Source organism: Scyliorhinus canicula, chromosome 16 (genome assembly GCF_902713615.1).
Source record: "Scyliorhinus canicula chromosome 16, sScyCan1.1, whole genome shotgun sequence".
Taxonomy (NCBI): Eukaryota; Metazoa; Chordata; class Chondrichthyes; order Carcharhiniformes; family Scyliorhinidae; genus Scyliorhinus; species Scyliorhinus canicula.
In genome coordinates, this window is record NC_052161.1 from 49,970,804 (window position 1) to 49,986,937 (window position 16,134).

The 16,134-nt window shown below is 51.2% G+C and overlaps 1 protein-coding gene across 4 annotated transcripts in view; it reads right to left on the reverse strand.

The window, feature by feature from the left end:
- Positions 1–16,134, reverse strand: part of LOC119950709 (cilia- and flagella-associated protein 46) — a 365,535-nt gene that overhangs the window by 223,889 nt on the left and 125,512 nt on the right. For all 4 annotated transcript variants that reach the window (XM_038773375.1, XM_038773376.1, XM_038773374.1 and 1 more), the window contains one exon: positions 4,028–4,161. In XM_038773375.1, coding sequence (XP_038629303.1) covers positions 4,028–4,161 — 134 coding nt within the window. The remainder of the gene's footprint in view (positions 1–4,027; positions 4,162–16,134) is intronic.

Genomic DNA, 16,134 nt, shown 5'->3' on the forward strand with positions numbered 1-16,134 from the left:
CTTCAATCAGGTGGCCCCCTACATTTACAGCCTGCTGAAACAAGACCTGCAGCTAAGTGAATCTAATAACCACGCTTTACCAGCATCTGTCAAACTCACCACCACTGTCAATGTCTTTGCTTCTGATTCCTTCCAGGACACTGCTAGTGTCATCTGCAGGATTTCAACCCCCCCCCCCCGCAATTTCTTAAAGACAGGGGTTTCACAACCATTAAACAAATAATCAGCATGTACTCCTGAAACCTGGACAGATCTGGAGGCACCTTGCAATCAGCACCTGTTTATTGATGGTAGAGTGTTTGCAAGGGCCAGAAATTAAGTAAATGTTGCCACCAATTAATGCCAATCAGAGTTGCTGGGCACATGGGGTTGCAGCTCTCGTTTTTCATGGCTTACACTCCATCATAGTGATTTTGTGTGTAGAACAATAAGTGGAGGCGGTGGCACAATGCTTTGGTCATTGTACTGGTGATCCAGATTCCCAGGATAATACTCTGGGGACCTGGGTTTAAATCCCACCATGGCAGATGGGGTAAATTGATTCCAATAAATATCTGAAATTAAAAGTCTAATGATGACCATGAAACTATTGTTGACTGTCAGAAAAAAAAACAAGCTGGTTCACTAATGTCCTTTAGGGAAAGAAATCTGCAGTCCTCACCTCATCTCGCCGACTTGTGACTTCAAATCCACAGCAATTAGGTCAACTCTTAAGTGGCCTAGCATGCAAGCCACTCAGTCTGAAGTCTAAAAGGAAAGAAACTGGATGGACCATCCCGTGTCGACATGGACATCAGAAACGACAAAACCAAACCCAACTCTGTTGACCCTACAAAGCCCCCCTTACTAACATCTACACACTTGTGCCAAAATTGAGCTGACTCACAGATTAGTCAAGCTCACAGAATCATACCATACAGATAACATCCCAGACAACCACTATCACCAGGCCTGTCCCACTGGCAGGACAGACCTAGCAGAGGCAGCAGCACCTCTGCCAGAAGGGAGTTTCCCTGGGAGTCCTCAACATTAACTCTGGATCCCATGAAGTCTCATGGCTTCAGGTCAAACATGGGCAAGGAAACTTTCTGCTTATTGCCACTTATCATTCCCCCTCAGCTGATGAATCAGTATTCCTTCATGTTGAACACCATTTGGAGGAAGCACAGAGGGGTGGCAAGGGCACAGAATGTACTCTGGGTAGGTGACTTCAATGTCCATCACCAAGAGTGGCTCGGTCGTACTACTGTCGACCGAGCTGGCCAAATCCTAAAGGGCACAACTGCTAGACTGGGTCTGCAACAGATAGTGAGAGAACTGATGGAGGCACCAACAAGAAGGGAAAACATACCTGAACTCATCCTCACCATTTGACCATGGTCGGAGTGACCACTGCACAGTCCTTGTGTTGTGTTTTGTGGCACTAACATTGTGCTAAAAGGGATAGATTCAGGACAGATCAAGAAATGAGGTGTTGTGGACCATCAGCAGCAGCAGAATTGTACACAGCCACAATCTGTAGCCTCATGGTCTGGCATACCCTCCACTCTGCCATTAGCACCTAGCCAGGGGATCAATCTTGGTTCAATATTGAGTGTAGGAAGGCATGCCAGGAACAACACCAAGCATATTGAAAAATGGGGTGTCAAACTGTGTAAAGCTACAACACACGACTTCTTGCATGCCAAAGAACATAAACAGCACGTGAAAGTCAGAGCTAAGAGATTTCACAACCAACGGACCAGATACCCTGTCACATCCAGCCATGAATGGCAGTGGACAAATAAACAACTGACAAAAATCCCCATTCCAATGATGGAAAAGCCCAGCACATCTGCAAAAGACAAGGCTGAAGAATTTGCAATAACCTTCAGCCACGATTGCTGAGTGGATGATCCATCTCAGTCTCCACTGGAAGTCTCCAACATCACAGATGCCAGTCTTCAGCCAATTCGATTCACCTCATATGATACCAAGAAACAGCTGAAGGCATTGGATACTGTAAAGACTTTGGGCCTTAACAATATTGCAGCATTAGTACTGAAGACTTGTGCTCTAGAACTTGCCCTTAGCCAAGCTGTTCCCGTACAGCTACAACACTGGCATCTACCCGGAAATGTGAAAGTTTCTCGCGTATGTCCTGAAAAAACAAGACAAATCCAACCCGATCAACTACTGTCCTATCAGTCAACTCTCAATCATCAGTAAAGAGATCAAGCTGCTCTTACATAGCAATAACCTGCTCACTGACAAACAGTTTAGGTTCCATAGAATCATAGAATTACTACAACGCAGAAGGATGCCATGCGGCCCATCGGATCGGCAACAGCACCCTACTTATGCCCACACCACCACCCCATCCCCGTAACCCCACTTCAGTAACCTCACACAACCTTTTGGATACTCTTGGGCAATTTTAGCATGGCCAACCCACCTAACCTGCACGTCTTTGGACTGTGGGGAGAAACCAGTGCACCCGGAGGAAACCCACGCTGACATAGGGAAAATGTGCAAACTGCACACAGACAGTTACCCAAGGCCAGAATTGAATCCACATCCCTGGTGCGGTGAGGCAGCAGTGCTAACCATTGCTAACAGAACCTCTTCTGTTTTCTCACTCCCTGATACTCTCACCTTCTCCTGATAAATTGTTCCTAACGATCATTATTCCTACCCTGCCAATCATTCGTCCAATGCTGCTCTCTTTACTTTTTGTATTCTGGATTTTATTCCTCTTTGGCTGGTTTATGGCATCTCTTTACTGCAATACAGCTTTTCTTTCGCAAGCCTGCTATAACATACATTGCTAACTGTATCACAAATATGATGTAAGGCTGAATAGTATGTGGTTCGGGAGAGGGAGAATTAGAATTAGACAGCTCAATAGACACCTCTCTCTCCAAAACACAAGAAAGGCTGGCATGGAGCCAACCCATTCCACGCCAATCCGTCCCACAACAATACCGTGCTTGCGTGCCGAGTGGGACTCCTGCCCCTCACTGTGAAGGAATTCCCACTCCTGGCAATCTGATCGTCTGGCGGCACCATAGAATTTACAGTGGAGAAGGAGGCCATTTGGCTCATCGAGTCTGCACTGAACCTTGGAAAGAGCACCCTACTTAATCCCACATCTCCACCCTATCCCCGTAACACAGTAGCCCACCTAACTTTTGGACACTAAGAGGCAATTTAGCATGGCTAATCCATCTAACCTGCTCATCTGTGGATGGTGGGAGGAAACCGGAGCACCTGGAGGAAACCCACGCAGACACGGGGAGAACGCGCAAATTCCACACAGACAGTCACACTATGCCAGAATTGAACCCAGGACACTAGAGCTGTGAGGCAGCAGTGCTAACCACAGTGCCGCCCCAAGAGTGCATTAATGAGTACTGCCAGAAGTGCACCAATGATCAAGAAGGATGAGCAATGGATTCCTGAAATCAGGTAAGTCTGCGGTTTTTGACAGGGAAGATTGGACAAGTTAGGAAGTGAAATAGGAGGTGGGGATGTGGGTTTATAGCTGGTAGGAAGGAAGAAGGGGTTCCATCTAAGGGGGGGATCCCCTAATCCACAAAGGGAAACCAACAAACGTAGAACCCCACTCCCTCACTTTCCTCCTGCCCTTTTGAAAATGTGTTTTTTTAAGAAATGGGACTGCCACCTGACTACCCATGCCAAACAACTTATTGTGTGGGCACCATATTATTAGTTATTCTTGATTACTTATTCAAAATTGGCAGACAGGTTGCCACGTGAGCACCCACGTCCCCCACCTATTTTACAAAGTGCAGCTCGGAGTCATCCTTATTCTGTTGTGTTAAGGAGTTTCATCAAAATTTACCCTAGCTGTCACTGGATGCCCAATCTATAAATGGCTCCACCATTTGGCCAGGGACTAAGGTGAGAAAAATTGCACTTTTTGTTTCCAAAATACAAAATTCATTGGCATTTTCATAGTTTCTTGCAGCACTTTTTTTTTTGCACGTTATTTAAGAAAGGAAAACATCCCAAAAGTTTAAAATACCTGTACGTTATCCATTCTGGAATTGCCTCTGGATTTCTGACTCCAACTTCCTGAAGGTCCTTCCGTTTATCTTTTGGGAAAACTGCATGGTTGTTAAACTGAACGCCTTCTGAGTTCAACAACTGAATGGTTGCCTGGACAAGTGAGTTAGAATGTTAAACTTCAACTTTCACAATATCATCAAGAAAATTAATAACTTCCAGCACACAGTGAATATTAAATAATTTTAAGTATATATTGGTAAAATACATTTGTTCTAACACAAATGAAAAATTAGTCAACAATGGGAAGAATTTTAGCTGCCAAGGAATGGCATATTCAGGAGCAGGCAAGGAGTTAAAGAACCAAAAGAAATGCCGGGATCAACGACTGGTTTAAGGGTGCATGTGAAGGTGAGCAAAATGCCCCCCAAAAGGAGCTAGTGGATCAGTCATTCAATTATATAAATAATAATAATAATTGCTTATTGTCACAAGTAGGCTTCAATTAAGTTACTGCGAAAAGTTGCCATATTCCAGCACCTGTTCGAGGAGGCCTGCATTACAAGCCAGCTGTTTAGCCCAGTGTGCTAAACCAGCCCCTAATGAATGAATGAATACTCTTTAACCCTCAATTCTGGCTTCTAGCGTCAACACAATGGCTTTCAAGCTCTCAATCATCTCCAAGCCGAGGTATGTGTTATAATGTGAAGCAAGTGATGAGGCAGGTTAAATTATAATTTATATCCAGAACAGTACAGCTCCTACACAGGTCTAGTTCCCTCGACTCCCAAGCTTACTCTGACCAAACCCCAAAAGCCAGATCCGTGCCTCGGCTGACATTCATGCACTCCGTACTGATAGCACCGGGCCGGTCGCGTGGCCCACGAAGGCTCGCCCCTTAAAGGGACCATGCTACCCTCGTATGAAATTGCATGATAATCTCATGGAGACTGATATCACAGATAGAACCGGTGATGAAAATAGTCACTGGCTTTTCTTCCAGCTACTTCACACTTCACTTTCATCCTGACCTTTCTCATTCTATTCACCCATGCAGCAATCCCACTGCAGACACAATAAAGACTGCTGGTCACCCTTGCAATTGCGTACACCCCCTGTCTCCTCAATATCTGCTAACTGGATGGAAACCCTAGATGAAGCCTCTTAATTGGACACATCCCAGAAGTTTGTACCCGCATTCCCTTAGCTATTAGTGAACTACAAATGGTTCCTTCATCCGAGAGAAATTCGAAAATTTAGTTCCGAGCTCCAGCCTGGGGGAGATAATCACAGGGTATACATAGAGGATCAGCTTCCTCAACATTATGGAGGAATGATATCTCAGGAGGCCAATGCTTTCACAGTAGGTGCTGCTGGCATCTGCATCCTTCTGGAACAAGACCTCCTTCCAAGAGCAGCAGGGCAGGTGGAGCAGCAGCGGGGCGAGAGGAGCAGCAGGGCGAGAGGAGCAGAAGCGGGGCGGGTGGAGCAGCAGGGCGAGTGGAGCAGCAGCGGGGCGAGAGGAGCTGCAGCAGGGTGAGAGGAGCAGCAGCGGGGCGAGAGGAGCAGAAGTGGGGCGGGTGGAGCAGCAGGGCGAGTGGAGCAGCAGCGGGGCGAGAGGAGCTGCAGCAGGGCGAGAGGAGCAGCAGTGGGGCGAGAGGAGCAGCAGCGGGGCGAGGGGAGCAGCAGCGGGGCGAGAGGAGCAGCAGCGGGGCGAGAGGAGCAGCAGCGGGGCGAGAGGAGCAGAAGCGGGGCGGGAGGAGCAGCAACGGGGCGAGAGGAGCAGCAGCGGGGCGGGTGGAGCAGCAGCGGGGCGAGAGGAGCAGCAGCGGGGCGGGAGGAGCAGCAGCGGGGCGGGTGGAGCAGCAGCGGGGCGGGAGGAGCAGCAGCGGGGCGGGTGGAGCAGCAGCGGGGCGAGAGGAGCAGCAGCGGGGCGAGAGGAGCAGCAGCGGGGCGGAAAGGGCAGCAGCGGGGCGAGAGGAGCAACAGCGGGGCGAGAGGAGCAGCAGCGGGGTGGCAGGAGCAGCAGCAGTGTGGGAGGAGCAGCAGCGGGGCGGGAGGAGCAGCAGCGGGGCAAGAGGAGCAGCAGCGGGGCAAGAGGAGCAGCAGCGGGGCGATAGGAGCAGCAGCGTGGTGAGAGGAGCAGCAGCGGGGTGGCAGGAGCAGCAGCAGTGTGGGAGGAGCAGCAGCGGGGCGGGAGGAGCAGGCGCGGGGCAAGAGGAGCAGCAGCGGGGCGAGAGGAGCAGCAGCGGGGCGAGAGGAGCAGCAGTGGGGCGAGTGGAGCAGCACCGGGGCGGGTGGAGCAGCAGCGGGGTGAGAGGAGCAGCTGCGTGGCGAGAGGAGCAGCAGCGGGGTGAGAGGACCAGCTGGGAAGAGAGGGGAGCAGCTGGGGCGGGAGGAGCAGCAGCAGGGCGGGTGGACCAGCTGGGGAGAGGGGAGCAGCTGAGGCGGGAGGAGCAGCAGCGGGGCGGGTGGAGCAGCAGCGGGGCAGGTAGACAGCAGCGGTTTGAGAAGAGCAGAAGGGGGGCGAGAGGTGCAGCAGGGGGGCGAGAGGAGCAGCAGCAGGGCAGGTGGAGCAGCAGCGGGGGGCGTAAGGAGCAGCAGCGGGGGGTCAGGGGAGCAGCAGCGGGGCGAGAGGAGCAGCTGGGGAGAGAGGGGAGCAGCTGGGGAGAGAGGGGTGCAGCAGCGGGGCAGGTGGAGCAGCAGCGGGGCAGGTGGAGCAGCAGCGGGGCAGGTGGAGCAGCAGCGGAGCGAGAGGAGCAGCAGCGGGGCGGGTGGAGCAGCAGCGAGGCGTGAGGAGCAGCAGCGGGGAGAGAGGAGCAGCAGCGGGGCAGGTGGAGCAGCAGCGGGGCAGGTGGAGCAGCAGCGGGGCGGGAGGAGCAGCAGCGGGGCGAGAAGAGCAGCAGCGGGACGGGTGGAGCAGCAGCGGGGCGAGTAGAGCAGCAGTGGGGCGGGAGGAGCAGCAGCGGGGCAGGTGGAGCAGCACCTCAATAGAGGATCAGCTTCCTCAACAATATGGAGGAATGATATCTCAGGAGGCCAATGCTTTCACAGTAGGTGCTGCTGGCATCTGCATCCTTCTGGAACAAGACCTCCTTCCAAGAGCAGCAGGGCAGGTGGAGCAGCAGCGGGGCGAGAGGAGCAGCAGGGCGAGAGGAGCAGAAGCGGGGCGGGTGGAGCAGCAGGGCGAGAGGAGCAGCAGCGGGGCGAGAGGAGCAGAAGCGGGGCGGGAGGAGCAGCAACGGGGCGAGAGGAGCAGCAGCGGGGCGGGTGGAGCAGCAGCGGGGCGAGAGGAGCAGCAGCGGGGCGGGAGGAGCAGCAGCGGGGCGGGTGGAGCAGCAGCGGGGCGGGAGGAGCAGCAGCGGGGCGGGTGGAGCAGCAGCGGGGCGGGTGGAGCAGCAGCGGGGCGAGAGGAGCAGCAGCGGGGCGGAAAGGGCAGCAGCGGGGCGAGAGGAGCAGCAGCGGGGCGAGAGGAGCAGCAGCGGGGTGGCAGGAGCAGCAGCAGTGTGGGAGGAGCAGCAGCGGGGCGGGAGGAGCAGCAGCGGGGCAAGAGGAGCAGCACCGGGGCGATAGGAGCAGCAGCGTGGTGAGAGGAGCAGCAGCGGGGTGGCAGGAGCAGCAGCAGTGTGGGAGGAGCAGCAGCGGGGCGGGAGGAGCAGGCGCGGGGCAAGAGGAGCAGCAGCGGGGCGAGAGGAGCAGCAGCGGGGCGAGAGGAGCAGCAGTGGGGCGAGTGGAGCAGCAGCGGGGCGGGTGGAGCAGCAGCGGGGTGAGAGGAGCAGCTGCGTGGCGAGAGGAGCAGCTGCGGGGTGAGAGGACCAGCTGGGAAGAGAGGGGAGCAGCTGGGGCGGGAGGAGCAGCAGCAGGGCGGGTGGACCAGCTGGGGAGAGGGGAGCAGCTGAGGCGGGAGGAGCAGCAGCGGGGCGGGTGGAGCAGCAGCGGGGCAGGTAGACAGCAGCGGTTTGAGAAGAGCAGAAGGGGGACGAGAGGTGCAGCAGGGGGGCGAGAGGAGCAGCAGCAGGGCAGGTGGAGCAGCAGCGGGGGGCGTAAGGGGCAGCAGCGGGGGGCGAGGGGAGCAGCAGCGGGGCGAGAGGAGCAGCTGGGGAGAGAGGGGAGCAGCTGGGGAGAGAGGGGTGCAGCAGCGGGGCAGGTGGAGCAGCAGCGGGGCAGGTGGAGCAGCAGCGGGGCAGGTGGAGCAGCAGCGGAGCGAGAGGAGCAGCAGCGGGGCGGGTGGAGCAGCAGCGAGGCGTGAGGAGCAGCAGCGGGGAGAGAGGAGCAGCAGCGGGGCAGGTGGAGCAGCAGCGGGGCAGGTGGAGCAGCAGCAGGGCGGGAGGAGCAGCAGTGGGGCGAGAAGAGCAGCAGCGGGACGGGTGGAGCAGCAGCGGGGCGAGTAGAGCAGCAGCGGGGCGGGAGGAGCAGCAGTGGGGCGAGAGGAGCAGGAGCTGGGCGGGAGGAGCAGCAGCGGGGCGGGAGGAGCAGCAGCGGGGCGGGTGGAGCAGCAGCGGGGCGGGAGGAGCAGGAGCTGGGCGGGAGGAGCAGCAGCGGGGCGGGAGGAGCAGCAGCGGGGCGGGTGGAGCAGCAGCGGGGCGGGTGGAGCAGCAGCGGGGCGGGAGGAGCAGCAGCGGGGCGAGAGGAGCAGCAGCGGGGCGGGAGGAGCAGGAGCTGGGCGGGTGGAGCAGCAGCGGGGCGGGAGGAGCAGCAGCTGGGTGGGAGGAGCAGCAGCGGGGCGGGAGGAGGTGCAGCGGGACGGGAGGAGCAGCAGCGGGGCGGGAGGAGCAGCAGCGGGGCGGGGGAGCAGCAGCGGGGCGGGAGGAGCAGCAGCGGGGCGGGTGGAGCAGCAGCGGGGCGGGAAGAGCAGCAGCGGGGCGGGAGGAGCAGCAGCGGGGCGGGAGGAGCAGCAGCGGGGCGGGTGGAGCAGCAGCGGGGCGGGACGAGGTGCAGCGGGGCGGGAGGAGAACCAGCGGGGCAGGAGGAGCAGCAGCGGGGCGGGTGGAGCAGCGGCGGGGCGGGATGAGCAGCGGCGGGGCGGGAGGAGCAGCAGCGGGGCGGGAGGAGCAGCAGCGGGGCGGGAGGAGCAGCAGCGGGGCGGGAGGAGCAGCAGCGGGGCGAGAGGAGCAGCAGCGGGGCGGGTGGAGCAGCAGCGGGGCGGGTGGAGCAGCAGCGGGGCGGGTGGTGCAGCAGCGGGGCGGGAGGAGCAGCAGCGGGGCGGGAGGAGCAGCAGCGGAGCGGGAGGAGCAGCAGCGGGGCGGGTGGAGCAGCAGCGGGGCAGGTGGAGCAACAGTGGGGAGGGTGGTGCATCAGCGGGGCGGGAGGAGCAGCAGCGGGGCGGGAGGAGCAGCAGCGGGGCGAGGGGAGCAGCAGCGGGGCAGGTGGAGCTGTGTATGCAGGGGTGAGACTCAATGTCATGAGGAAGAGTGAATATTAAGTTACATCACGTTTTAACAATGATGTCACCGACAGACAGATGAGCGGTGTGTGTTTGTCCCCTTCCTGAAGCAAAGCCTGCTCTCCAGTCAAGACCACACTCCACTGGGGCCATTTGATGGGTGATGTGCAACAACCAACCCCACGTTACAATAATCCACGCACAGGCATCTTCCACGCCAACCCAAATGTATTTTGTGACCTGGAACGTCAGGACCCTCATGGACAATCCCAACAGTAACAGACCCAAATATCACACTGCCATTATAGCCCGGGATCTCCCGACACCACACCATTGATATCGTCTCCCTGGGCGGGACATGACTGGCAGGAGATGGCCAGCTTGGGTGGCAGATAAACTTCTGAAAAGGCAAACGAAAAAAAGAATGTTTTCTCTACGGGGTCAGCTTTGCCATAGAAAATGAGCTGGTCGGACGTCACAGTGAACACCACCGCAGAACGACACATGACCTTACCCCAGAAACAGCACATCACCGCCATCAGTGCCTGCCCCAGCCTTAGATGCAATAGGAGGGACAAAGCTATCCCCACTTGCTGTTTCCTGCTCATTAGACAATTTTTTATCTATGCCAAAATGCTCCCTCCAATACCTTGGGTTCTTATTTTATGCCTTTACCTTCAGTGAGGGACCTTGCTGAACTCCTTCTGGAAATCCAAATACAACACATCTACTGGTTCCCCTCTATCCACTCTGGTTGAGACCAGAATCTAATAAATTCATGAAGCCATTGATCAATCACTGTCCTACATTCTAAAGGGAGACAAGCTGATTCTCCTCAGTGACTTCAAGGCTAGAGTCAGGAAGGACGCAAACATTTCAAAATGTGTTAGGCAGGGAAGGCATGTGGAAAACAAATGCCAATAGAGTCCTTCTTACAAAATGTTTAGACATGGCGTGGTCATCACAAACATCCTTTTTCGCCAGAGGAACAAGCAGAAGACCTCATGGCAACCGCCGCTCCAAACACTGGCACCTAATAGATAATATCATCGTCAGGCAACGGACAGCAAAGACGTCCATATCATCCGTGTCAAGACCTAAAACGGTGACTGCTGGACTAACCACCAGGTAATTCACTCTACCATCTCCATCAGCATGGCCCCAAAAAGATACAGACAGAAGAAACTCTGCCACAGGAGATTCAATGTCGCTGAACTCAAAGACCCCAAGAAGAAAGAGCTTCTCAGTTGACACTTCATAGCCATCCTGGCGACAAACAACGGGCCAGAGCCATAGAACATCCATAGCATCTGGTCTGCCTTAAAAGCCACCATAGTCAGGGCAACGCGGTGGCACAGTGATTACCATTGTTGCTTCTCAGCACCAGAGACCTGGGTTCGACAATCGGCTTGGGTCACTGTCTGTGCAGAGTTTGCACGTTCTCCCTGTGTCTGTGTGGGTTTCCTCTGGGTGCTCCGGTTTCCTCCCACAGTCCAAAGATGTTCGGGTTAGGTGGATCGGCAATGCTAAATTGCCCTTAGTGTCCAGGGATGTGCAGGTTAGGTTATGATGTTGCAGGGATAGGGAGCGGTGAGTTGAAATGGGTAGAGTGCTCATTCGGAGGGTTGGTGCAGACTCGATGGGCTGAATGGCCTCCTTCTGCACTGTTGTTATTCAATGATTCTATGATACTGCCTTCCCCACATCTATTTAATGCTTTAACAATCGTTAATTGGCTGAAGACAGGTATGTACCCCTCACTCCAAAGGAGGTTCTGCCTCAGAGAGCTGCCGGCCAATCTAATTGCAACGGATTTCACTTGGACTGCAAGCAATTCTCACAGTCTAAGACCCAGGAATCTAAGGCCGGTGTGGGGGTCTCGTGACGTGGTCGGAAGATTAGGCAAGGGGAGTGAACAATGTTTTAGTGTGACTATCATTTTGTACTTTGAATGAAATGAAAATGAAAATCGCTTATTGTCACGAGTAGGCTTCAATGAAGTTACTGTGAAAAGCCCAGAATTATTATGTTCTTCAGCATTTTCTGCTAAAATTGATGGAAACCAGTATTATTGGAAACTAGCCAGATTAGTTAAGTAGACAGCCCCTTAATTGTGTGACAATTAAAACATAAGTAATTCATTAATAGATATGTTGGAAAGGCTGGAAATACAATTTGTAACATAAATGTTTATAACGCTTATAATTATAACCATATTATTAACACGTGTCTTCATTCTCTGCATAAGCCACTGTTTGTATCCCTATCGCCTTTCCACCTCTTTATGCATTATCTGCAAATTTAGCTACGGTATATTCGCTTCCTTCCTCCAAGTCTTTAACATATATTGTAAACAGTGCGGTCCCTCCTGTGGAACCCCACTGGTTACAGGTCACCAACTTGAAAAGTCCACTCACTGTTTTCTGCTCATTAGATGATTCTTTATCTATGCCAATATGCTACCTCCAATACCTTAGGTTCTTATTTTATGATTTTACCTTCAGTGAGGGACCTTGTTGAACGCCTTCTGCAGGTCCAAATACAACACATCTACTGGTTCCCCTCTATCCACTCTGGTTGTGAATTCCTTGAAAAAATCTAATAAATTCATGAAGCCATGCAGATCCTGCTTGATTACATTAGGATTTTCCAAATGTGCTGCTATTACTTCCTAAATACTTGATTCCAACATTTTCCGAATGTAGATGTCAGGCTAGTCGGCTTATAGTCAGCTGCTTTTTAGCCCTCCCTTTTTGAATAGGGGTGTCACATTGGCAATTTTCCAATCTTCCGGTGCTTCTCCTAATCCAAGGATTTTTGGAAAATTAAACCAATGCATCCACTATCTTCGTAGCTTCTTATTTTAGGACCTGAGAATGCAAGTCATCAGGGCCAGATGACTTATCTACCTTTAGCCCCATTAGTTTGTCTAATACAACTTCTCTAGTTATGGTGATGGTATTTGGTTACTTCCGTATTCTTCAGTATTAATAGCATGTTCGAAGTATCTTCCACTGTAAAAAGTGATGCAAAATATTAGTTTCACTCCTCTGCCATTTCCTTGTTCTCCATAACAATCTCCCTGGATTCATTTTCTAAGGGACCTCTGTTCACTTTGACCTCTCTCTTCCTTTTTATTTATTCAAAGAAGCTCTTATTGTCAGATTTTATATTCCTTACTAGTTTACCTTCGTAGTTCATTTTCTCCTTTTTTTTTAGTCCTCCTCTACTGAATTCTGAATTCAACCCAGTTTTCGGGGTTATCACTGACATTTGCCTCCATATATGCTTTTCCTTTCAACTTAATCCTCTCCTCAACTTCCTTGGTTAACCATGGTTGGTTTATCCCTCTTTTAGAATATTTCCTCCTTATCCTCCCTTACTAGGGTATATTTTTGTGGAGAGTCACAAATTACCTCCTTAAAAGTCTGCTACTGCTTGTTTACTGTCTTTCCTGCTAATCTATCCGCCCAGCCCACTTTAGCTAACTCGATCTTCATTTCATATTATTGACATAGAATATAGAGAACATAGAACAGACAGTGCAGAAGGAGGCCATTCGGCCCATCGAGTCTGCACCGACCCACTTAAGCCCTCACTTCCACCCTATCCCCGTAATCCATTAACCCCTTCTAACCTTTTTGGTCACTAAGGGTAATTTATCATGGCCAATCCACCTAACTTGCACATCTTTGCACTGTGGGAGGAAACCGGAGCACCCAGAGGAAACCCACGCAGACACGGGATGAACGTGCAAACTCCGCACAGTGACCCAGCGGGGAATCGAACCTGGGACCCGGCACTGTGAAGCCACAGTGCTATCCACTTGTGCTACCATGGTGCCCTCTGCTGGTACAGAGTTTAAAGGTTTTAAGACGGCAGAGAGAACACTTCACTTTCTTCTCAGAGACCACTGACATGCTGGGAGACTCCAACACATGAGAGGGAAGACTTTGAACTGAAAGACAGTTGAATGATTTTCAAGTCAATAGCTGGGAAGACCAGCCAAACAATCCCCATCCCAGGAAAGACCCTGGCCTGAGCCTCTCCAGCCCGAGAATGAATCTGGCCCTGGGAGAATTTTGAATGCTTTCAAGATCATAGGCACGAGAGGTTGAAATTCCGCTGAACTCCACATTCAAAACATGTTCCCTACTCCTAACAATTACTGAAATACTACTTTAAAATTATCTGCTTTTATATGGAAATACCTTTCCAGTGTATCTCCTATAAGTCATTATAAATATTTATTTATTCATGAAAAATAGATAAAGTAGATTTGATTTTTCTCACTGATTAATCATTCAATGTGCAAAAATTCTGGACTGTTTGTTTGGCTCTTCTACCATTGGACAAGTGAGCGTGATTTCTTATTATCCCTGCAGAATAACTTTATCTTGAAGACAAAATGCATATAAAACACTTTCCAACCAATCAAAAGATGCATGAAGTTTGTGTATTCTAATCTCCTAAAACTTCAGAGAGTCTGGGCTTGAAAAGTTAAATTACTAAACCCTTGGCTGAAGTTATTGTTCTACAAAACAAACTGCTTTTGGCTTTGAAATCAGCTGGTTGCAGGTGAAGGGTGACTGATGGTGGTAATAAGAGAGGGAAGACTGGTTAGAAACATCAACCGTTGTCTCCGATTTCTCACTCACAGCAGTCATGCATATTCAAAAACTATTGTTATTTATTGAAATAAAATAAAATAAAATATAATCCCCTCTTATTCTTTCTCAGTCTTAAATCTTTGCAAGTTTTGCCGTAGGAAAATTCGTATGCCTGAGTGCAGTTTATTTCATTGGAATAATGAAAGAAAGTGAGGTTTAAGTTAGAATTTCTTTACAACTAGAAAGGTTATTCAAGGGAACAAAGCAAGGCTAAGAATAGAGTCGGGAGGTTACAAAAGTGTCTGAACCTAGACATGAACACGTCGACCCTGCAATTAGGAAACAGTTGGGGAGGATGGAGAAAAGGAAACGTGGATTAATGTTTCTGCTTGTGTTTCCTCAGACTTAAGCCTCCCTCAGTGCAAAGCATGCACTAGGGCATGAAAGAGGTATGGAACAAAGTCTCAGCTTCCAATCCAGGGTCAAAGTGTTGTATACAATTCTCAACAGTGTGGGGTTGTTTAGCACAGGGCTAAATCGCTGGCTTTGAAAGTAGACCAAGGCAGGCCAGCAGCACGGTTCGATTCCCGTATCAGCCTCCCCGAACAGGCGCAGGAATGTGTCGACTAGGGGCTTTTCACAGTAACTTCATTTGAAGCCTACTTGTGACAATAAGCAATTTTCATTTCATTTAATTTCATTTATCAATGCCTTGTAATTACTACTCAAATACCATAGAACATAGAACATAGAACAGTACAGCACAGAACAGGCCCTTCGGCCCTCAATGTTGTGCCGAGCAATGATCACCCTACTCAACCCACGTATCCACCCTATACCCGTAACCCAACAACCTCCCCCGCCCCCCTAGCCTTACTTTTTAGGACACTACGGGCAATTTAGCATGGCCAATCCACCTAACCGGCACATCTTTGGACTGTGGGAGGAAACCGGAGCACCCGGAGGAAACCCACGCACACACGGGGAGGACGTGCAGACTCCGCACAGACAGCGACCCAGCCGGGAACCGAACCTGGGACCCTGGAGCTGTGAAGCATTTATGCTAACCACCATGCTACCGTGCTGCCCATAATATATCTATACTTCATTACACATGTATTGAAGTCCTAAACGTCAACAGAATGCTGTCAGTGTTGAATAATTGAACAGATAGTACCGCAGGACGAGTAAACTTGGCCAAAGTTTTCCAGCCCTTCCCGTCAGTGGGATCTTCCAGACCTAATCTCACGATGGAGTGCCGAAAAGGCCATTGACATCAGCAGAATGGAAAGATCACACCGCCAGCCAATGGTGGTCCACTTCCACTGCCATGGAAACATGCGGCAGAGGAGGGGGTGGAAAATGTTACACCTTATTTCTATTCCAAACCAATATTCCTTAATCTTTAACAGATGGAATAGACTGGATGGAATTTTATTATTCAATGTTGGGGGAAATTTTGCTGATATTGAACATTTTTCTTGACTTCCAGCTACTACCTATCCATAGGAACAAAGGAACTTTGCAGCCTGTTTCGTCGTTCAGTGAGATCACGGCTGATCTGCAACCTAACCCATATACTCCTGCCTTCACCCATCATCCTTTAATACCTTGGTTCATAAATATTTATCCGCCTCAGATTTAAAATCAACAACTGATCTAGTATCAATTGCCATTTTTAGAAGAGGATTCTAAATTTCTATCAACATTTTTGTGTAGACGGGTTTTCTAATTTTGTTCTTGAATTTTTAGATTATGCCAATTAGTCCAGGCTCACCAACAAGTGGAAATAGTTTCTCTCTATTGACTTTGTCTGTTTCCCTTAATAGCTTGGAAATTTTGATCAAATCACTCTTTTGCCTTCTAAATTCTCGGGATTGCATACCTAGTTTGTGTCGACACACTTGATAATTTAACCCTTGGAGTTCAGGAGGTACATAACTGATTTGCGCAGTGGCATAAAATCAGTGGCATCAAATGAGCCACCCATTATACACAGTAGCTGATATTTAGTTCCATTGCTGTCAAAGTGTTCTGCTATTCATCTGAAGAGATTATGACAAAGCTTCATGACACACTGTTGTACTTTTATAAATGCACAGAAAACAATAAAAGACTGCTTAGAAATTCAAG